Source organism: Babylonia areolata, chromosome 21 (assembly GCF_041734735.1).
Source record: "Babylonia areolata isolate BAREFJ2019XMU chromosome 21, ASM4173473v1, whole genome shotgun sequence".
NCBI classification, from domain to species: domain Eukaryota; kingdom Metazoa; phylum Mollusca; class Gastropoda; order Neogastropoda; family Buccinidae; genus Babylonia; species Babylonia areolata.
Window position 1 is genome coordinate 40,036,655 of NC_134896.1, and position 23,615 is coordinate 40,060,269.

The window sequence follows — 23,615 nt, forward strand, 5'->3', positions numbered from 1 at the left end:
TTCACATGTGCGTCTCAACTTTCCTGTGAAGATGTCTGCGGAAATCCAAGAACAACTTTGTAGCAGTGCGAAGCTTGAACGCGATAAAGCGTACGCACGGTTACAGCAACTGATTACAAGCTTGCAGCCTGAAGGGATAATCGATTTGCAAAATGATATCCTCAAACTTCTGAGAGAGGTTTCTGACAAATGGGAAGTTAGACACGGTGCGCTGAGTGGAGCGAAGGCCTTACTTGAGAGTGAAAAAAGTGATGATGATTTTGCCATCGCAGTCCTAAATGATGCTGTTCCGTCACTTGACGACGCGGAGTTCAGGGTCAGAATTGTTGCAGGTATGACAGAGGAGTAAATGCACGCACGTGCGCGCAGGTACACACACAAAGTTATCCAATATGATTTATGATGAGACGTGAAACAAAGACACACACACACACACACACACACACACACACACAGAGTTTCAGATTAAGTTTCTCAAGGAGCGTCACTTCGTTCGGACAAATCCATATTCGCTACACCACATCTGGTAGGCAGATGCCTGATAGCTGCATAATCAATGCGCTTGTCAGGCCTTGAGTGCATGCTTATATATATTTGTGTACCTATCACAGTGGATTTCTTTTTACATAATTTTGCCAGAGGACAACACTCTCATTGCCATGGTTTCTTTTTCATTCAAACTTGGGAGAAAGAGCTAGAATGGGATTCGAATCCCCCCACACTCCCACTCTCCCCACCACCCCCACAGAGACAAATACACAAATGTAGTTGCAAGAAGCTCCCCATAAAAAGCAACACATACACACGCACACACACACACACACACACACACACACACACACACAGAAACACACACACACAAATACACAAATGTAGTCACAATAAGCTGCCCCCCAAAATTTCACACACACACACACACACACACACACACACATTAACAGTCACTTTCCTTTAATTTTAAACCATTGATTTTTTTTTTTAACAAACTAAAACAAGCATACCAAAGAAAGGTAAATTTATGTCAGTTACATTAAAAAAAAAAGGAGATAATTACGTATCATTCTCGTTACTAGGGATGAGAGTCTGACCTAACTCCAGTGTTTGCCTTCTAAATTGACCCCAGGTGAAGTGCTGGGAACTCTGTGTGCCAAGCTTGGTCCAGAGATCTTCAGTCGCACCCGAGGCAAGATCCTGGAGGGCATTCAGTCCAACCTGGAGAGACAGCCGCTGACAGAAAGCGGACATGCCGATGTGCAGGACACAGACAAACTGATAGAGAAATTGTCAAGTTCACCCAGCAGGGTATCCATGCCTCTCTGTCTCTCTCTATTTTTTTTCTTTTTTTTTTTTTTCATTTTATGTTCTTCCAAAATCAGTCGACCTTGTCTGTGTGTTTTCCAAAAGATGGACAGTTTTGTATTCATTTATGTTTGAGATGTGTTTGTAAACACGTCTGGGTTTTTCTAGCTGTCACAATCACTGTGTGTGTCTGTGTCTGTGTCTGTGTCAGTGTCAGTGTTGGTAGGCCTACTGTTTAAAATTCTGTTGGTTCCTTGCATGATGAACTGACATTGTAAGTTGTTTTCCTCAAAATTTACAAAATCATTTGACGGATTCTGCTTTCACTTTACTTAACAGTATTTGCTTAACAATTACAAGATCATGAAGATGTGCCAAGTCACTTGTGATTGATTGTATTGTGTTCATATATGTTTTTTTTAAAAGGAAAAAAAAGCAATGAAATGTATGTGAATATGTTTCATGCAGTTTTGTGTGTTTGTGTATGTGCTTTATTACTGATCATTTGCATTTCATTTTGCTTACTTTAAGACTTGTTTTATTTATGTTTTCCTATTTAAAAAAAAATTAAAATAATGGAAAGATCAAGATGATAAAATAAAAAGGTATGTACACACCTCTGACTAACAGAACCCAGTCACAAATACACTTTCAATTTTCTTCCTATGTTTTCTCCAGAGGGTGAGCGCAGATGCGGCACAGATTTTCCATGATACGGCAGGATGGAAATCATTAGAGACATACATGAAGTAGGTTTTAAAGGATTGGTTGTCATTGCTCTTAAAGATTTTATTTTCAGTTCGATACTCTTATCATGACAAATTAAGAATGAATTGTGCGCTTCTTTATCACTTTTTGACAGTCGTTTGCCTTTTTGATGTCTGTAATGTATCTGGCTATGCTGTTTTAGTGTATAGTCTTTCTGATAATTTATTTGGTTGTGTTATTCTTTCTAATTCATATGTTACCATATCTGCTATATATTGTATATGAAGTAAAACTCATTTCATTTACATTTTTTCTGTCAAGATCTTTCACTTGTTTTTAGAGTGTGAGCATGGGATGATGCTAAGAGGTTAAAGGTCACAGTACATATTTGATTTCCAAATTGATTCTTTTATGCAAAGGTGTTTCAGATTGTGTAAATGCACTTTAAGTATATATAATACTATATAGTTTTAAACAGGTAGACTTTGCTTCTTTTAACTCTAACCTTTTACTCAAACATCATCAGCTTTTATATTATGATAATGATGATGATTATTGACATACTTCGTTAAATAGCACCTATTTTCAGTCAGAGACCAAACTCTTAGCACTTTGCAAACACCGAGTCATTTGAACAGCAGGCTGCCTACCTAGCTAGAGGGGACTGACAGCTGTCTTTCAGTGCTCTTGATTCATTTCTTGTGTCATTTGGTTAAGTGTGCACCCACTTACATAGGTACATTAGATCTATAAACAACAGAGTTCTGTACTTGATTTTCATATTTGCTCATATAGATGTATATATATGTATGCATGTAACTAATAGAGCTCTGTAATGACAGGTGCTTGCAGAGCGTGATAGGCGGCTGCGGGTATGCCTTCAATGAGTTTGTGGACCAGGATCTGTTGGACCTTATCTTCAGTGCCCTGACCCATACCAACCGCTTTGTGCGTGAGACCGGATACTACGTCTGTGCCTCCCTTGTTAGCTGCGGTGCCAAAGAGGGATGTGAGTGAGCGCTCAGGCATGAGATTCCTCAGACTATGGTCTGAAGTGAGACTGAAGAAAGATTTGTAGATTTCAGACTGAAACAGAAAATCAGCCTCATCACTTGGCCCTTAGTTAAGAATGTGTGTGTGTGTGTGTGTGTGTGTTTCACATAGTGAAAAGTGTTTTTTGGGAGGGATTGTGTTTGTTTTGTCTTTTGTGTGTGTTTTTGCATGCATGTGTGTCACTTTACCATTTTACAGAATGTGCGCAGTGCCTTTCCTGTGTCTATTAAACTCTTCATCAAATGACTAGGAAAATATTTGGTTGTCGTTGGATGTCAGTCATGTTTTTGAATATAATCAGCACTATTTTTATTTTATTTTATTTTTTACAACTCCACACTTCTGTCCTGTTTCAGCGGAGCTGGATAGTGAGGCCAAGCTGACAGAAGAGAATGCCATTTATCGCCATGGACACCAGTTTTCTGACCACCTTGGACAGGGGTTGGCTGATAACTGGAGCCAGGTAAAGTGGACAGTGTTTAACTGGTCAGATGGTGGCTTGTGTCTGTCAGAATATTCATTTGTTGATTTCGCTACTAGTAGTGTTGACAGATTTGTCCAGAAGAAGTAGAGTTTTTTTTTCCAGTGTTTATTTTTTTTCCTGTCTAATCATCTGTGTCATTATAGTGGCATTACTCCTATACTGTCCATCCTAAGTCCTCCATACACAGTCACACCTAGGTCCAGGTTCATCTCCAGCTGTCACATACATGCAGTGAAAGGGAACTTTGAATGTTAGGTCACCAGGAGGTCACACACCAAAGGAGAACGTGCACTGCTGCATAGTCACTTCTTCAGTAATGTCTGTTTTAATTACACATACTGAACCGTGACCCACTAGTGAAGACTCCAGCAGGGGTCTGACATTCCTGTCCTGTGCAAACTACTATCCGCCTATGTGGAGAAAACAAAAGTAGCTACAGCCGATAACTTCCCGGAAGTAGGTAACCTCCCCTGACTAGCACCCTCTTTTTCTAGCAGCCATCTTGACTCCTGTTCCTGTGCTCTTTTAATTTAACATACACAGGACACCAGCTAATAATATTAGCCCCATATAAATGACTTCCTAAAACCACGCACTTTTGTCTAGTCATTTGCCCAGTAGAGCCTGTTGTGATTCAGCACATTCAGGACACCACATACTAAACCCCCTGCAATTGACTTTCACTTTTATATCCCCGAAAAGTTGCAGACCAGTGAAAGTGTGTTTGGTATATGAGCAGTGATAACAGGCGACTGCTGTGTGTCTCCCAGGTCCGCATGGCAGCGTCTACTGCCACACGTCAGTTCCTGGTGAGTCTTCCTACTGCTGAGGCCCGCGAGAACTTCTACCCTATGCTCATTCCCCGAATGTGCCTCAACAGGTAGGGACAACACTGTGTGTCTCCCAGAAGAAATCAGCATGCCAGTGTGTGTTCTGTGTATAGAGCAATGCATATGTGTTCAGGAACAAGATATTCATGAACTGTTTGCATCATCAAACAGTCTTGTGGGTTGTCTGTCTGATGTTTTCTAGGTATTGTTGATGAAGGAGTGTAGGTTGTCTTTTTGATGTTTTCAAGGTATTGCTGAAGGTAGGAAATTTGTCCATTTGATATTTTAAAGATAGTATGTTGTCTGTATAATGTTTTAAAGGTATCACATTGCTGAAGGGTTGTAGGTTGTCTGTCTAATGTTTTAAAGGTATTACATTGCTGAATGGCTGTAGGTTGTCTGTCTGATGTTTTCAAGGTATTATATTGCTGAATGGCTGTAGGTTGTCTGTTTGATGTTTTCAAGGTATTATGTTGCTGAAGGGTTGAAGGTTGTCTGTTTGATGTTTTCAAGGAATTGTGTTGATGAAGGAGTGTAGGTTGTCAGTTTAATGTTTTCAAGGTATTGCTGAAGTAATGAAATTTGTCTGTTTGATATTTTAAAGGTATTACATTGCTGAAGGGCTGTAGGTTGTCTGTCTGATGTTTTCAAGGTATTACACTGCTGATGTGCTGTAGGTTGTCTGATGTTTTCAAGGTATATTATGCTGCTGAAGGGCTGTATGTTGTCTGTTTGATGTTTTCAAGGATAATGTTGCTGAAGGGTTGAAGGTTGTCTGATGTTTTCAGGGTATTGTGTTGCTGAATGGCTGTAGGTTGTCTGTTTGATGTTTTGAAGGATAATGTTGCTGAAGGGTTGAAGGTTGTCTGTTTGATGTTTTCAAGGATTATGTTGCTGAAGGGTTGAAGGTTGTCTGATGTTTTCAAGGTAATTGTGTTGCTGAAAGGCTGTAGGTTGTCTGTTTGATGTTTTCAAGGTATTACGTTGCTGAAGGGTTGAAGGTTTATTATTTGATGTTTCCAAGATATTGCTGAAGGAGTGTGGTGTAGGTTGTCTGTTTGATATTAAAAGGTATTATGTTGCTGAAGGACTGCAGGTTGTCTGTTTGATGTTTTCAAGGATAATGTTGCTGAAGCGTTGAAGGTTGTCTGTTTGATATTTTCAAGGTATTACGTTGCTGAAGGGGTGCGGATCTATTCCCAGGAGACCTGGCGTCTGGTAACACAAGGCGCTGGGAAAAACTTGGTGGAGAAATACATTCAGAATGTGGTATGTACTCCAGTATGTGGTTAATGTGTCTTATGTGCACTTTTTTAATGGCAGATATTAACCGTAGGTAAGTGGAAAATGATATGTATGTAATTCAGAAAAATACTAGATAATAATTTTCTGTTATGTCATAATGAATGCAGACCAGTGAGACCATTGTTGAAGTTGATTCATTATGTGTAAAAAAAAAAAAAAACTTTTTTCATCACTCATGTCACAGCTACAGAAATCATTTCCATGTCCTTCAGAGCAAGAGTTAATTCTGCCACAGTAAGAAAGTGTTGGCTGAGTGAAGTAGATGAGATTAACATCATATCCATTCACTACATGCTATAAAATCCTGCATGGCTGTGTACAGTCAGGCTGATGTATTGAGATACTGTAGAACCTTGTGTCATGATACTTAAGAACAGCAGCCTCTGTCTCATCAAAATGCATTCTTAACTCTTTCACCACCATAGGCGACCTTAGATGTGGACAGTGCACCCCTACAGGCGACTTCAGTCGACATCCAGGGATCATGTTAAAAGGACCATTTTTGACTCAGTTGTGTAAACAAAGTGAGTCATGTTTTAACCCGGTGTTCGGTTGTCTGTGTGTGTGTCTGTGGTAAACTTTAACATTGACATTTTCTCTGCAAATACTTTGTCAGTTGACACCAAATTAGGCAAAAAATAGGAAAAATTCAGTTCTTTCCAGTCATCTTGTTTAAAACAGTATTGCACCTCTGGGATGGGCACAAAAAAATAAAAAATGAAGCCTAATTATATGCAAACTGCATTTACTGTTATATTTATATTTTTTGTATTCTCTAAACTTGGCACTTTGATCTGATATTCTGACCCAACAACAAGAGCAGTCATTGTTATCATTTTTTGTTCAAACAGGAACTTCTTTTGCTAAGCATGGAAGTTTTATTTATTTTGCAGATGTTTTGGTGCAGATAGTAAAAAAGGGAAATTACTCTGTAATTAATGCTAGTGGAGTTAATTTGATTTAAACTGATCTTTCTCATCTTAAACATTACATTTTGAAATTATACACAATACATAAAAAGCTTGGATTTTTTTTAAAAAGTGTATCACAAGTGAGTCTTGAAGGCCTTGCCTCTCTTGTTCACATTGTAACAAAGCTTGACAGCTGCAGCCAGTTTCCTGCCAATAGAACAATGACTAACTTTTGCTTCCTGGCCGAGTTTGAAGTGACCAAGTCCATTGTGTCGTTTTGACATGAACTGAAGCCTGTGACTGAGAACCTCTCATTGTATCTAAACTATTTGGCACTGGGGAGCGTTTTTCACTCAGAAACATGGTGGTGAAAGAGTTATAACAGCTTTCTTGAACCTGTCCTGTCACAATTGATGTATAACGATTCTGCAGAACCTGTAACAACATACTCTTTTTTAAAACAACTTCTGAGTCCCAGGTTAACTTTTTTTTTTTTGTTCTGTGTATGTCTGTGCAATGGGGGGGGGTGTCTACCATTTCAGGTGGAGTACTACATTGAGGCCACTGGCTCCGACAACCACGCAGTCAGAGAGGCAGCTTGTGCCTGCATTGCGGAGCTGGGTTCTAAGGTGTGTGTGTGTGTGTGTGTGTGTGTGTGTTTCTGACATAGGTATTTTACTATGCTGGTTAGTAGTAGTGCGTGTGTGGGTTCTAAGGTGAGTGTGTGTGTGTGTGTGTGTGTGTGTGTGTGTGTGTGTTTCTGACATAGGTATTTTACTATGCTAGTGCGTGTGTCTAGAATGCGTATGTCCGGTGTGATGTGTGTGTGTTTGATGTGTTATATATATGTGACTGTGTTGTGTGTGTGTGCATGGTGTGCATGTCTGTTGCATGTAATTGTTTCTGTCTGTCTGTCTATCTGTCGGTCTGTGTGCATGGCACATTGATGTGTGTGTGTGTGTGTGTGGCTACAGATTGACAAGACAGCAGTCAGCCCCTATGTGAGCAAGCTGCTGGAGACCTTGCTGCTCTGCTTCGTTGACGACAGCTGGCCTGTCAGAGATGGTCAGTGCTTGCTGTCAGTCCTCACTTGTTCTCTCGCTTTGTTCTCCTCTTCTGCTTCTTCTTCTCACTACTTCATTGTCTGTTCACTACAAAGTGATTTAGACACATACACATTCACTCATTTCAGCACATACATATGCATTCATTCAGTGGGTGTGGAAAATGGGTGGGGGATCACATTACTTTTCTTCCCATGTTAGTTATCATCCTGTAGTTTACATTCCATGCTTTTTGGTATATCGTCTATCTCTGTTTGTCATGGTCTGGTTCCTTTTCTTCTCTGTAGGTTCTCTAAAAATGTGTTCCACTTTTTGAGGTCTTCTCTGCTTGTGTTTCCTTCTTTTCTAGTTCTGGTTTGATAGGATGATTTATGTGCTTATTTCCCTTCCCCTTTGAACTCCTGTTGCAGTTTGTTTCCCTTCTCCTCGTGCGATCAATACATGTTACTGTTGGTTCCTGTCTTTCTGTTCTTTCTGATGGTAAATATTTCTCATTCTCCGAGTTTTCTTTACTATTTTCAGATTGTCTGTGCATGCTCTCATTTATTTTCCTGTTTTATAATCTTTGGTTTAATTATACATACTTAACCGTGACCGACTAGTACAGACTCCGGCAGGGGTCTGATTCCTGTCCTGTGCAAACTACTACCCGCCTATGCGGAGAAAACGAAAGTAGATATAATCTTTGGTTTTAAACTAAGCTGTCTTAGTTTGGTGTGAATCTCACATACATAGGTGCATGATGGTATGGCAGTAAGCACACACACTTATTCACACTCACACATGACTACACTCAGACGCATTAGCACACATACAACAGACATTTTAAGCACACATGTAAGTCCACACAGACATTAAGTGCATTTGCACACTCTTTTGACATGTGCTCACATACATGAAAAAATGAGAATTGCTGTCAAACCCTTTTCAGCTTTGATTACTAGTGAATTCAAGAGAAGCCTTGCAAAGACATTTGCATTTTAAGATTGTCGTTCTTTGTTGGGTGAAACTGATTTCTTTAAACTTTCCATGGTGTGACACAATTTTTTTTTATTTTCATGCTTCTGTAGTTTGGTGTCTTGGCTGCTTTTAATCATTTTGCTTGAATAGTTGTACTCATTTTTTGGTTATAATGTTTCCCGAACTGTAGTTGAAGACACTGTTACCCATTTTTTTCAGCTGCCTGTGTTGCCTGTGGAAATTTTGTCCTTTGCTTCCCTGAGGAGTCCAGGTTTGTCTCTTTTGTTTCCTCTTGTCTGGTTGCCATGGTTTCCTTTTGTCAGACATTGTTAGTCATGATGTCTAAGTGAAAGGATATGAGCATTGTTAGTCGTGATATCTAAGTGAAAGGATATGCGCAAAGATGGTGTTTCTTTCATCAGGGATAGTAAGTCATGATGTCTGAAGTAAAAGGATATGAGCAGAGACCTTTGTTATTCCACATTATTCAAGAAGTGTGTCATCGGCCCAGAAATATTTAGACTGATAATCTCCACTTCATGGAATCAGTGTGTTGGCTTGAGGAGAGCACTGCCCATTCTGCTAGCACTGCTCTGGCTTTACTGTCAAACACTTGGTCTTCTGTGAGATAGTGTTCTTGAACAGTTTGTACTGGTAATGCTCTGAGATAGTGTTCTTGAACAGTTTGTACTGGTAATACTCTGAGATAGTGTTCTTGAACAGTTTGTACTGGTAATGCTCTGAGATAGTGTTCTTGAACAGTTTGTACTGGTAATACTCTGTGAGATAGTGTTCTTGAACAGTTTGTACTGGTAATGCTCTGTGAGATAGTGTTCTTGAACAGTTTGTACTGGTAATGCTCTGTGAGATAGTGTTCTTGAACAGTTTGTACTGGTAATGCTCTGTGAGATAGAGTTCTTGAACAGTTTGTACTGGTAATGCTCTGTGAGACAGTGTTCTTGAACAGTTTGTACTGGTAATGCTCTGTGAGATAGCGTTCTTGAACAGTTTGTACTGGTAATGCTCTGTGAGACAGTGTTCTTGAACAGTTTGTACTGGTAATGCTCTGTGAGATAGCGTTCTTGAACAGTTTGTACTGGTAATGCTCTGTGAGATAGCATTCTTGAACAGTTTGTACTGGTAATGCTGTGTGAGATAGTGTTCTTGAACAGTTTGTACTGGTAATGCTCTGTGAGACAGTGTTCTTGAACAATTTGTACTGGTAATGCTGTGTGAGATAGTTTTCTTGAACAGTCTGTACTGGTAATGCTGTGTGAGATAGTGTTCTTGAACAGTTTGTACTGGTAATGCAAGAACAGTTTGTACTGGTAATGCTCTGTGAGATAGCGTTCTTGAACAGTTTGTACTGGTAATGCTCTGTGAGATAGCGTTCTTGAACAGTTTGTACTGGTAATGCTCTGTCAGATAGTGTTCTTGAACAGTTTGTACTGGTAATGCTCTGTCAGATAGCGTTCTTGAACAGTTTGTACTGGTAATGCTGTGTGAGATAGTGTTCTTGAACAGTTTGTACTGGTAATGCTCTGTGAGATAGTGTTCTTGAACAGTTTGTACTGGTAATGCTCTGTGAGATAGAGTTCTTGAACAGTTTGTACTGGTAATGCTCTGTGAGATAGAGTTCTTGAACAGTTTGTACTGGTAATGCTCTGTGAGATAGTGTTCTTGAACAGTTTGTACTGGTAATGCTGTGTGAGATAGTGTTCTTGAACAGTTTGTACTGGTAATGCTCTGTGAGATAGTGTTCTTGAACAGTTTGTACTGGTAATGCTCTGTGAGATAGTGTTCTTGAACAGTTTGTACTGGTAATGCTCTGAGATGGTGTTCTTGAACAGTTTGTACTGGTAATGCTCTGTGAGATAGTGTTCTTGAACAGTTTGTACTGGTAATGCTCTGTGAGATAGTGTTCTTGAACAGTTTGTACTGGTAATGCTCTGTGAGATAGTGTTCTTGAACAGTTTGTACTGGTAATGCTCTGTGAGATAGTGTTCTTGAACAGTTTGTACTGGTAATGCTCTGTGAGATAGTGTTCTTGAACAGTTTGTACTGGTAATGCTCTGTGAGATAGTGTTCTTGAACAGTTTGTACTGGTAATGCTCTGAGATAGTGTTCTTGAACAGTTTGTACTGGTAATGCTCTGAGATAGTGTTCTTGAACAGTTTGTACTGGTAATGCTCTGTGAGATAGTTTTCTTGAACAGTTTGTACTGGTAATGCTGTGTGAGATAGTGTTCTTGAACAGTTTGTACTGGTAATGCTCTGTGTGATAGCGTTCTTGAACAGTTTGTACTGGTAATGCTCTGTGAGATAGTGTTCTTGAACAGTTTGTACTGGTAATGCTGCAGCTTCAGGAGAAGAAAGTTCGTGCAAGGCTTGATATGTTTTCCCCCAAAGTATTTCTAGAGTATTTCCCTTACTATTTACAGAATGATACTGCAGGAGTCGCTTGTAGAACATCTGTCAGGCTTATGTTTGTTGTGTTTTGATGTTTGCATGTGTGTGTTTTTTTGTGTTGTTTCAGTGTTTGTTTTTGTTTTTCAACTGCCATTTAATAGGCATGAGTGTGATTAAGGCTGTATGGTGTGTTGGCAGAGATACCATGCCATCCCTGTACCCACTGTTTTTCAACAACTTGCAAGACAACATCCCGTCGGTGAGGCAGGGGGCTGCTGTGGCCTTGCTGAACGTGGTGAAGGCCTATGGTGAGCAGTGAACCTGCTGGCGCGAGTTATGTGACAAGAGAAGAGTCCCAGTAGCAGATCTGCCATTCACACTTAAGCTGCTGCAGTGGTTTATAAGCCGCAAATATGACACACAAAAAAACATATGCAAAAACCAGTGATCAGTTCGATTGCTTTCAGTTTGAAAGCTGCACCGTAACCATGGCATTGTGTTCTCAGGATGATGGAAGTTGTTCTAGCAAGGGCAATCAACTGAATGTTTCATGTGCATAAAGACCATGTGTAAATTTGGAGGGGAAAAAACGTGAATAGTTAACACTAGCACAGTTTTACAGTCAGTTTTGAATTCACAAAGAGTCCAAACCAGTTTTGAAACCTTATGTAAACATAGACAGGAGACTCGGACTATGTTTGGAGAGGAAAATGCTCTGCTGAGCTTCAGATGTTACCCTGCCACACAAACAATAGCCATGTTTAAGTTTTCTTTGATAAATCGAACAATACCTTATGTGAACAAACTGAACTTGTGCAAAAGGGGGTGGAGGAAGACGTACTTTCAGCCAAAGCAAGTTTTCTTTTTGTGGCTCTTTCCCAGGGGAGAGCAGCCATGAGATAATTCTGGCCAAGATCACGGAGGGGTTGAAGGGTCTGGAGAACCAGCCAGCGACCAGTGAGAAGTACTCTGCCATGGACACCAGTCCTGCCACCTACAGCGTTGCCAAGCAACTGCGAGACAACGACATGGAGCTGCACACAGACAGACAGGTACTGGACCCCTCATAGATGTGTATAATGTATAGATATGTAATTGGACCCCTCATAGATGTGTATAATGTATAGATATGTAATTGGACCCCTCATAGATGTGTATAATGTATAGATATGTAATTGGACCCCTCATAAATGTGTATAATGTATAGATATGTAATTGGACCCCTCATAGATGTGTATAATGTATAGATATGTAATTGGACCCCTCATAGATGTGTATAATGTATAGATATGTAATTGGACCCCTCATAGATGTGTATAATGTATAGATATGTAATTGGACCCCTCATAGATGTGTGTAATGTATAGATATGTAATTGGACCCCTCATTGATGTGTGTAATGTATAGATATGTAATTGGACCCCTCATAGATGTGTGTAATGTATAGATATGTAATTGGACCCCTCATAGATGTGTATAATGTATAGATATGTAATTGGACCCCTCATTGATGTGTGTAATGTATAGATATGTAATTGGACCCCTCATTGATGTGTGTAATGTATAGATATGTAATTGGACCCCTCATTGATGTGTTTGTATAGATATGTAATTGGACCCCTCATAGATGTGTATAATGTATAGATATGTAATTGGACCCCTCATTGATGTGTGTAATGTATAGATATGTAATTGGACCCCTCATTGATGTGTGTAATGTATAGATATGTAATTGGACCCCTCATTGATGTGTGTAATGTATAGATATGTAATTGGACCCCTCATTGATGTGTATAATGTATAGATATGTAATTGGACCCCTCATTGATGTGTGTAATGTATAGGATGATCTATAATTGGACGCTTCATAGATGTTTATAATGGATAGAATGATATGTAATTGGACCCCTCATAGATGCGTTTAATGTATAGAATGATATATAATTGGACCCCTCCTATATGTGTATAATGTATAGAATGATATATAATTGGACCCCTCCTTTATGTGTATAATGTATAGAACAAGAGAGGCAAGGCCTTCAAGACTCACTTGTGATACACTTAAAAAAAATTTAAAAAATCCAAGCTTTTTATGTATTGAGTATAATTTCAAAATGTAATGTTTAAGATGAGAAAGATCAGTTTAAAGCAAATTAACTCCCCTAGCATTAATTACAGAGTAATTTCCCTTTTTTACTATCTGCACCAAAACGTTTGCAAAATAAATAAAACTTCCATGCTTAGCAAAAGAAGTTCCTGTTTGAACAAAAAATGATAATAATGATTGCTCTAGTTGTTGGGTCAGAATATCAGATCAAAGTGCCAAGTTTAGAGAAATCAAAAAATATAAATATAACAGTAAATGCAGTTTGCATATAATTAGGCTTCATTCTTTATTTTTTTGTGCCCATCCCAGAGGTACAATATTGTTTTAAACAAGATGACTGGAAAGAACTGAATTTTTCCTATTTTTATGCCAAATTTGGTGTCAACTGACAAAGTAGTTGCAGAGAAAATGTCAATGTTAAAGTTTACCACAGACACACACACACACACACACACACACACAGACAACCGAACACCGGGTTAAAACATAGACTCACTTTGTTACACAAGTGAGTCAATAATATATAATTGGACTCCTCATAGATGTATATAATGTATAGAATGATATGTAGTTGGACCCCTCATTGATGTATATAATGTATATAATAATGTGTAATTGGATCCCTCATAGATGTGTGTAATGTATAGGATGATATATAATTGGACCCTTCATATATGTGTATTATGTATAGAATGATATGATGTAACTGGACCCCTCATAGATGTGTATAATGCATAGAATGATATATAACTGGACCCCTCATAGATGTGTATAATGTATAGAATGATATGTAATTGGACCCCTCACAGATGTGTATAATATATAGAATGATATGTAACTGGACCCCTCACAGATGTGTATAATGTATAGAATGATATGTAACTGGACCCCTCACAGATGTGTATAATGTATAGAATGATATGATGATATGTAATCCTGATGAAGGTCTTGTCTGTTGACAACTGTGTGTTTAACACATCCATGAAGAAATACATCTGCAGTCATATTCCACCAGTGCTGCGTACAGCAGAGATAGAAGTCAGCTTGTATAATCAGCAAAGTAAAAACTCCTGTTTGCTTTAACAGCAAGAGAGAGAGTAGTTTGTTGTTTGTGATACATGACAATGAGTGTATGTGCAGATGTACTCTTGCGGGTCTCTGGCACCAAAGATGGGGCGTGGTCGAGAGGGAGGCTGCATGGACCACAAGTTCCGGAAACCATCCGAGCCCTGGGAGCTGGCTGATGGGTGAGTGGGAGATTGTGTTCATGGTGGTGGTGGAGGTAGTTGTGGAGGTGGTGATAGTGGAGGTGGTGGTGTAGGCAGTAGCAGCGTTGATGGCTCTCTCTCTCTCACACACACACAGACACATACACACGCACACACATGCAATAACACATGTACTCAAATACACCTGTACAAATTCCTTTTTTATTTCTTTATTTATCGTGACCTTTATTTATTTCCTTATCTTCATCTCTGTTACTCCCTCTCCCTCTCTCCCCGTCTCCCTTTGTATGTTTATTTGTGTGTGTGCCTGTTTCGCTTTTCCTGATTTTCTGTTTCTTTGTTAAATGATTTTATGTTCATTTTTCACATCTGTGGTATATGGTCTCATGGAGGCTTAAAATACCTAAGATTATATTCTAATATTTCAGTTGTTGAGATTGTCTTTTTTCACTCAGGTTGCAGTTCTAAGTTCCGATTTTTGAAGAATTTCCTGACAGCCACTCTGCTTTTTGTCACCCTGCCACCTAAGCATGATCTTTTCCCATCGTCTTTTGCTACTGCTGTTTTGGTTGGTTGGTTGTTTGTTTTTTTTTAAAGGATTTTCATGTTTGTCTCGTGCGGTCTTACCTTTTCTGTACGCCATGGGAAAAACAAATAAACTGCATGCAGGAAAAAATACAAAAAAAAAAAAAAGGGTGGCGCTGTAGTGTAGCGACACGCTCTCCTTGGGGAGAGCAGCCCAAATTTCACGCAGAGAAATCTGTTGTGATCAAAAGAAATACAAATACAAATGGTACACATGCTGACCACAGATGTGTCACCCTGATGGCCGAGCTGTCCCACATTCCGTCCCTGGCATCGCCACTGATGAAACTGCTGCCGCTGCTCAGTAAAGCCTGCACCGTACGCCACTACACCCACCATATCAACTTCCTGGAAACCGTCTGCAAACAGGTAGTGTGTGTGTGTGTGTGTGTGTGTGTGAGGGGGGGGGGGTTTGGTGGTTGTTAGGGTGTGTGTGTGTGTTGCATGAATAGGAAGAGGGTGGGTGTGTGTTACACTTACAATTCAGGCAACAGGGATGTGTGTGTGTGCGCGTAGTTTACTTAAAATGTGTTTGTGTGTATGATGTTGAATGGCTGTGTAGTTTACTAAGAGTGTGTGTGTGTGTGTGTGTGCACGATATTGAATGTATGTGTAGTTTGTGTGTGTGTGTGTGTGTGTGTGTCTGTATGGTTTTTTGTTGTTGTTTTTTTGTGTGTGTGTGTGTATGATGTTAAATGTATGTGTAGTTTACTGTGTGTGTGTGTTCTTCACATAAAGCGTATGTGTGTGGTTTATTTAAAGTGTATATGTGTGTAGTTTACTCAGAGTGGGTGAAGGTGTATGAGGTTTACTGTAAGTGCTTATGCTGCAGGAAGGGCAGGGAGATGTGTGTATGTATGTGCATATGTGTGTGTTGCATGCAGAGTAAATATCTGGTTTGGGTTTGTATATATAGAATGTCTGTGAAGTGACATGTGTTTATCTCTGTATCACAGCTGCCCAACTTGGCCAAAGGTCTGGGGAAACGCCAGTTCAAGATGTATCTGGAGATTTTCCTTGAGCCCATCTTCTACAGTCTGGTCAGTGTTGTGTGTGTGTGTGTGTGTGTGTGTGTGTGTGTGTGTGTGTTTGTGAGTGGTTGTGCATGGTTGCTGGTTACTGAACATGCATGCATGTGGTTTGGGTATGCTGTGGGGCAGTAGGGTGAGTTGTTTTTCTATGTGTGTGACAGACAGAGAGAGAGAGAGAGAGACTGTGTGCTGTCTGTTTAGATGCAGATGGGAACTTTACTAAATCTCTGAGCATGGTTTGAGTAGTCCCATGAGCCAGTATACATGCATGCCTGAGGAAGTTGAAATTTGTTCTGATGTGTGTGCGTGTAGTTGTGCGGGTGAGCCTTAATAACCACCACTGCCAAAGCCACATGTCATGCCCAAAACGGGCACAATGTTATCAAAAACATGCTCAGTCCCTTTGAAAAAACACTGGAGAACAAAGTACAGGCTAAATCCAACAAGCTAAAATCACAAAGTGAGAGTGAGAAAGTGAAAGTAAGCATGCCCACTGCAGTGCAGAAATAACCATCTTGGGTGCACAGGAAGCAGCTGGGTGTTACAGACAAATCGGCACTCGGGGTGCAAAGTGTTTTGATGCCACCCGCAGCTAATGTCATGTGAAGAAAACGAAGGTAACATCACTCCGACAGCCCTTCACTGGACACCGGAAAGTAGTTGGAAGAGAGGAAGGCCAGTGAACACTCAGAGCATAACAGTTGAAGGTGAACTCATGACCCTGAAGCACACCTGGGGTATCGTTCAGACACTGCCCCAAAACAGACAAGACCATCGCCTCTTCATTGCTGACGTGCATCACTTTTTTTACTCATTCTTACTTGTTGAAGGGGGAGGAGGCCCCTCGATGCGTTCCCTGTGACGAGCCTCTCACCATGAAACACGTGCTCCTTGACTGTTGGGATCTGCATGACGTTAGACGCAGACATTACACGGCGGTTTCTTTGAAGACTTTGCTTCGTGATGTCCCTCCGTGGGCGCTGATGGACTTCTTAAAAGAAGTGAACCTTTTTAACCAGATTTGAAGGTTTTAAACTATGGAAGTTTTTTTTTTAACTTTGGAGTGGAAAGTTTGAAGTGGTGACTCGTTTTAATTGGTTGTTTTTTTTAGCCTTGTAGTAGTAATTGACGCGGCGATAGCCTTGAGATGGCCTTAGTGGTCGGCGAGGCTCTAAGCACCATAATTTCATTTTGCTGCCGTGCATGCCGGAGGACACAAGGTATGTAAGTAAGCACCCACAGGCAGTGTACTGACCTTCACCCCCGTGTGTGTTGCAGGATAGCGACAACGCCTTGACCTCTACAGCAGCCAGCCAGTGTCTGACGGAGCAGAGTCACTTCCTGGGCGAGGGTATCTTGAGGGGCCGTGTGGAGCAGTTCGATCCTCGGTAAGGGTCCTTGCTCCTTTGTTTCTTGTCACTTGTTTACATGTATACATGTGTGTGTTCAAGGGAATGGGTTTCTTATGATAAATTCTGTCGAGGAAAGTTGGTTTCTTGTCCCATTAAGGAGAATGGCATTGATTTGTTCAGGGGATTTTTTTTTTGTGTGTGTGTGTGTGTGTGATCCTGTTGAGAGGAATGAGTTACTTGTAATCCTGTCCAGGGGAGGAATTTATTGTCATTGATATATATATATGTGTGTGTGTGTGTGATATTGTGATGTTATATTTTTGATCCTGTTCAGAAGATTGATATTCATATCCTATTCATGGGAATGAGTTTTTGTTACCCCTGTTCTTGGACCTGGGAATGGATTTTGTGTTCCATTCAGGGAATGGGTCTCATATTGAGTTTAAAGGAATGGATATATATATATATATATATATTTATAATCCCATTATGATATGAGTACTTATATAGCGCCTATCCTTGATCGGAAACCAAGCTCTAAGCGCTTTACAAACACTGAATCATTTGCACAACAGGCTGCCTACCTGGGTAGAGCTGACTGCCATTTGGGCGCTCATCATTCATTTCCTGTGTCATTCAATCAGGTTTCAGTTACACACACATACACTGTCATACAGACATGTGAGTGGGTTCAGGGAATGGGTTCCTTATCATGTTCATGTGTGCATGCATGTGTGAATGTGCTGGAGTACATGTGTACACAAGTGTGTGTGTATGTGTTGTCATGATATTTTGTTCAATATATGACTGAGTTTATGATGACCAAAGGTGAGGTCATACACAAGCCATTCATCAGTTGCTGTTGATTTTGGTGTCAGTAGTGGAATCGTGATGTATTTTTATATCTGTTTTCCTCCAGATACTTGAATCAACTGGAGACTTGCATTGGACCTCCAAAGCCTTAAGTGGAACAGAAACAATGAACTTTGGACAACCTACATGACCACCAGAGTGTAATTTTGAGCTTTGCATTGTAAGCACCCCACAGTGCTATTGCTTTACAACCTGTGGAACAGATTTTTTGGAATGCTTTTAGGGCACTGGAACAAATTTGATAGGAAGTTGATATGTATGGTGTCTGAATTCTTGTGATATCGTAGGTCCTCATTCAAAAAGCCTCTTAAGTGCACTTTGCAAGGTCATATGGTGAAGACTGAGTCAAGCACACAGTATGAAAGACTTACAATGCATAGAATTTGGACTTTATTGTCTTTATGTTTCTGAATAGTATGTGCATGTTCAAAGTATGAATTGCCCAGTGTTTATGTTTCATGGATATGTATTAAACTAGAAAGTGAATAAACCCCATTTCCTGTTATAAATTCATAATGCACAATGCTTTATGTGCACTCACTAAAACAGATAGTTTTTGCTCAATCGTGTTATTCACTTGTTTTGTTTTCAGTGTCTCACCATGGTAACTGTTTTATTTTTATGGATGGAGTCTAGAGAATCTGTTCATTATGGACATGAATTTATGTTTCAGTGGTTTGAAACATGATGTAGCACACTGGTTATTCTTTGTGGCACCGATTATTATCTGAACTTGTGGGAGTGCTACTAAAGTTGATGCTGGACATATTCACAACACACACACATGCGGGCTAATTGATGGTTAAAAGTGAAAGATGTGGTGGCATAGAACTGAATTAAAGAATATTGAATAAAAAGATGACACTGGCTACACAATGATTTGTAAGCCCCTTTGAGGATCCACACTATCACAAAGGAAGATGTGATCATCCACTACAGAGTGAATCAGAATTACATGTCGCCTTTTCCGGTTGTTCATGAATTAACTTTGGGGCTTGTCTTATCAGTGTGGAGTGATGGTCTGGTGGTTCGATTCCTGCAAACACCATGATATTAACGGACAAAAACTTCCCTCCACCAAACCTTGACTGGGGTCTGTGATGGTATGTTTTTGCGTGTGTTGTGTGTGTGCGTTTCCAAAAAAAAAAAAAAAGAAAAAAGGAAAACAAAAAGCTTTTCAAACATTTGCAATAGAAACTGCCTTTCAGTTGGTAATCAGGGCTGTAAGGAGGCAAGCCTTAGTTAAGAGAGTGCCACTCGGAAAGCGAAATGTTCCAGGTTTATGTCATACAGGGGCTGGGATTTTTATCCATTCTCTTTAAGGCATGATGGTGGGGCTGCTAGCTGTTTTGGGGTGGTGGTTTTTTTCCAGATGAGACGATAGATCAAAGTTCTGTTTGTGACCTGCGCAGCACACGCAAAAGAAAACAAGGCATCAGTCTGTTTCAACCATGAAAAATAAACATAGAAATATCAGATTCCTCAGGGAAAGTGGCCTAAATTCTGTGCGGAGTAAATTGTTTCGTAAGAAACTAAAAGACTTCAAGGGATGTCTTGGTTGAGCCAGTGCAACAGAAAATGGAAAGGGAAAAAAGACAATGTCTCAGTTCCGATTGCTGCACATCCATATTCAGCTGTTTATTCATGTTCTGACTCGTTTTGCCACATACCAAAGAGTTGTGTTAGTGTCTCTTTTTGTGTGTTTTGTTTTCTCAGTGTTGTGTTGTTTCTGAGTGTCTTTTGTCTTCAGTACTTTTTTTTTCTTTTGCGCTGTGAGTAATGAAACAATGCTTAACTCACTCAGTACGGCCAGCCCTCTCTTCTCCTCTACACAGACCCTTCGGATGTCCATTGGGTGTCTGAATGACCTAACCTTTAGCTTCCGTCGTCAGAATTGTGGTATTCTTTGTCAACATTCACCTCTTCAGTATAAGAGCCTTCCGCTTGCAATATTTTGATGATGGTAACTTGGGTGAAACGCCGTTCGTATGGAGAGAGTTAACCCTCTCATTCTCCTTTACCTGTGCATTTGATTTGTCTAATCAGCACTGTATCATACTGTGAGCTGGCTTACAGACAGAAGTGTACCAGTGCAACAGAGGTATCTCAGTCCCTGTAGTTGTTCTTTAATTGTTGTCTTTGGTTGTTTGTTTGGATGTTGTTTAGTTTGTTTGAATGGTGTTGATGCTATCTGGTGATCTGGAGGTCATTTTTTTGTGCTGTTTTTGTTATTTTTTCTCAGAGTATTCATTAGATAGGGTTTCAGAAATGTTTTCATGTATCCACAAAGGACTGAATCAAATCATGGATATTATAAACATTTCCGGATGAAGTATTTTGCTGATTTATTTTATTTTTTATTTTTTTTGTTTCTCAAAAAGTGTCACTGCGTTCAGTCAGACCCATATACACTACACCACATGTGCTAGGCAGATTCCTGACCAGCAGCATACAACACTCTTTGTCAGGCCTTGAGTGCATGCATTTTGTGTTTCTATCAGAGTGGACTTCTACGGAATTTCGCCAAAGGACAACACTTATGTTGCTGTGGGATCTTTTATTTAGTGTGCCAAGTGGGTGTTGCACATGGGACCTGGGTTTATCATGGTGGTTTTTTTTTTTTTGTTGTTTTTTGTACGCTTATAGTTGACTTCATCAAGTTTTTGCGCCTTATACATATTATTATTAGTAGTAGTAGTTCTTTTTTTTTTATGTATTTATCTTTTTTTTTTTCTCAAGGCCTGACTAAGCGTATTGGGGTACACTGCTGGTCAGGCATTTGCTTGGCAGATGTGTAGCGTATATGGATTTGTCCGAACGTAGTGATGCCTCCTTCAGCTACTGAAACTGAAAACTAAACTGAATGACTACACGCTCAGTTTGATTTTTCCGGTCAAACATGGGAGAAAGGGTCAGCAGTCACTGTTGGCAGATGAGCTTCTTAACCATTTGTCACTTTCCTTGTTACCTTCTTATTGTAATTTGTCTTGTATGTCATTGATGTTCTATCTGCAGAAACAGATTTTGGGTTGTGTCCAAACATGTACTCTTTCATGAATTGCATTTTATGTGTGTGCTGCTGCTGCTGCTGCTGTTGGTGTGCCCTGTCATGTGATGTTTTGCACATTGATTGTCACTCGTGTACGATTGTATTCTCAAAATTATTATTATTCATTTCATTATCATTGTTCATTGGAATAACTTAGATTTATTCTGAGAACATTGGTCTGGTCAACGGTTCGAAATGAATAACTGCATTTTTGGTGATTATTGTTAAGTTATTGGAGGGGACATTGGAGCAACGATCGATCATTAATATTATTGTGATTTAGTTATGATAATGTTTGATGTTTGCATCATGTGCTGACTACAGATAAATCAGTGGAAATGAGATGTCATCTGTACAGTATGTTTGCCATAATTGATTTTGATCAACTGTTCTGAATTTTCTGAGAATCAGAATAAAATTTGATGTTGTCCCACCAGTGAGACTTGTTTCAGTTTTTCATGTTGTGTTGCTTGAGCTTGTCATTGTCCTCGTTACTTCAGTACATTCCCAGATGTAGGTCCGATTCACCTATTCCCGTTCAGCCTCCCTAGTAGGCTCTTGAGTGTTTGTCCATATTCACCCATTCATCCCATCTATCTCTGTTCCACACACACACACATACATGTGTGTGCTCACATGCGCGTGTGCACACACGTTTGTACATACACGCACACACATACGTACGCATACATGTGTGTACATACACACTTGCGCGCATGCATATGTACACATACACATGCACACACACAGTACACACACTCCAATGAAGAACACAATCAGTTGCTTCCATCAAACAGACTGTTTAACCATGTAACGAAAGAAAATTATGAAAAGGACAATATGGACATACAGAAAGAATGGTAAGGTGAATCCCTGTGTCGCTGACATGCTAGTTATGTTTATTCACGTACATAATTTTAAAAAAATGACGACTATCATTATAGCACTCCCTCCCCTCTGTTGAAAAGGAGAAATTTTTACGATTAAAGCTGCTCAGCTGATTGAGAGATGAAAACATGGACGGCAGAAAAATCACAGCATTGTAGCTTGTCACGCCTCCCCCTTCAATACAATATATATTTCAGATACATCAACAGTTCATAAGTGATTGGAATGATTTGCATATGGATTACAGGGGACACCTTCAACAATTTCACATTTTACAACAAGATTACTGAAATTGTGTGCATGTGTGTGTGGCGAACATAAGTGTGTGTGAGTGTGTAAGCACACATTCTGTTCATCAGGAGTGCAATCCTATTTTTCTAACTCCCAAGAAAAATCAATAATGGTGACAATGATGCAGAGTATTCTCGTCTCTGTCCAGTGCACAGGATTTCCTTATATCCCTCGGGGTTGACATGAGTGTGACAGACAAGGAATCAATACACTGGAAAATGTAATTGAGTACTCTCTCTCTATCTCTCTCTCTTCGTTCTCATCAGGTGAAATTATAAACGAAGCTGGTTTTCTACGTAGTGTGAAACAAAAACTGATTGAAAATTTTAGACAAGAATGGCTTTTGGAAGTGCAGACCAGCGAACGTGTCTCAACATATCGACTTTTCAAAACTGTTCATCAGTCTGAGACATACATAAACGGCATTACAATAAAAAAATGGAAAAAAAATGTTTAGAAACTGATTAGATTTCGGTTTGGAATAAATGAACTAGCAACAAATAAGCGATACCAGACCATCAGTCACGATTGCCCCTTTTGCCCTGAGATACAGGTGAACGACGATCACTTTCTGTTTGCATGTCCGGTACATCAGAATGTAAGAGTAAAATATCTCGAAAAACTGTTACACAATGTAGCACAACCTGATGTAGGTAATATATTATCAGTGGAAAACATCGAACATAACAGAAAGCTGGCCATGTACATCTACTATGCCTTGAAACACCGAGAAGAGCTCTTGGATACCTCGGAGAGACGTGTCTGTGAACACCCATCTACGTAGTGTGTGTGTGTGTGTGTGTGTGTGTGTGCGTGTGTGTGGCTATGTGTGTAAATTTGTGTATGGGTCGATGGCTTTCACATTTAAAATATTTGTCATTGTCATTGTCTCTTCATTCTCATTAATTACGCACGCGCACACACACACACACACACACACACACACACACGCTATGCACCCTGTCTCCTATTCTGTCACAGATGTGAAGGCCGATGACAAGCTTACAATAATAAAATATCAACTATGTCTTCTTTCCCTAAATATCACCAATATAAAAACCGTTCACAACTAAAATGTTTTGATAAAAGAATTATTCTATAACTGTATAAGCCGTCAGTCGTAGACTTCGTTGTAGACTAGAACTACTTTTCTCAGTTTTAAATGTAAAAACCGAAACAAATAGTACC

The 23,615-nt window shown here is 39.8% G+C and overlaps 1 protein-coding gene across 1 annotated transcript; it reads left to right on the forward strand.

Annotated features, from left to right (window-relative positions):
• Nucleotides 1-16: 16 nt before the first annotated feature.
• Nucleotides 17-21,685, forward strand: LOC143295909 (uncharacterized). The gene is made up of 17 exons (XM_076607595.1): nucleotides 17-332; nucleotides 1,124-1,302; nucleotides 1,978-2,048; nucleotides 2,850-3,016; nucleotides 3,417-3,523; nucleotides 4,315-4,424; nucleotides 5,541-5,643; nucleotides 7,133-7,219; nucleotides 7,565-7,655; nucleotides 8,834-8,885; nucleotides 11,221-11,330; nucleotides 11,905-12,074; nucleotides 14,270-14,376; nucleotides 15,171-15,312; nucleotides 15,900-15,983; nucleotides 17,253-17,362; nucleotides 18,246-21,685. The coding sequence occupies exons 1-17, from the start codon at nucleotides 32-34 to the stop codon at nucleotides 18,289-18,291; spliced, it is 2,037 nt and encodes a 678-aa protein (XP_076463710.1). The 5' UTR covers nucleotides 17-31; the 3' UTR covers nucleotides 18,292-21,685.
• The last annotated feature ends 1,930 nt before the right edge of the window (nucleotides 21,686-23,615 follow it).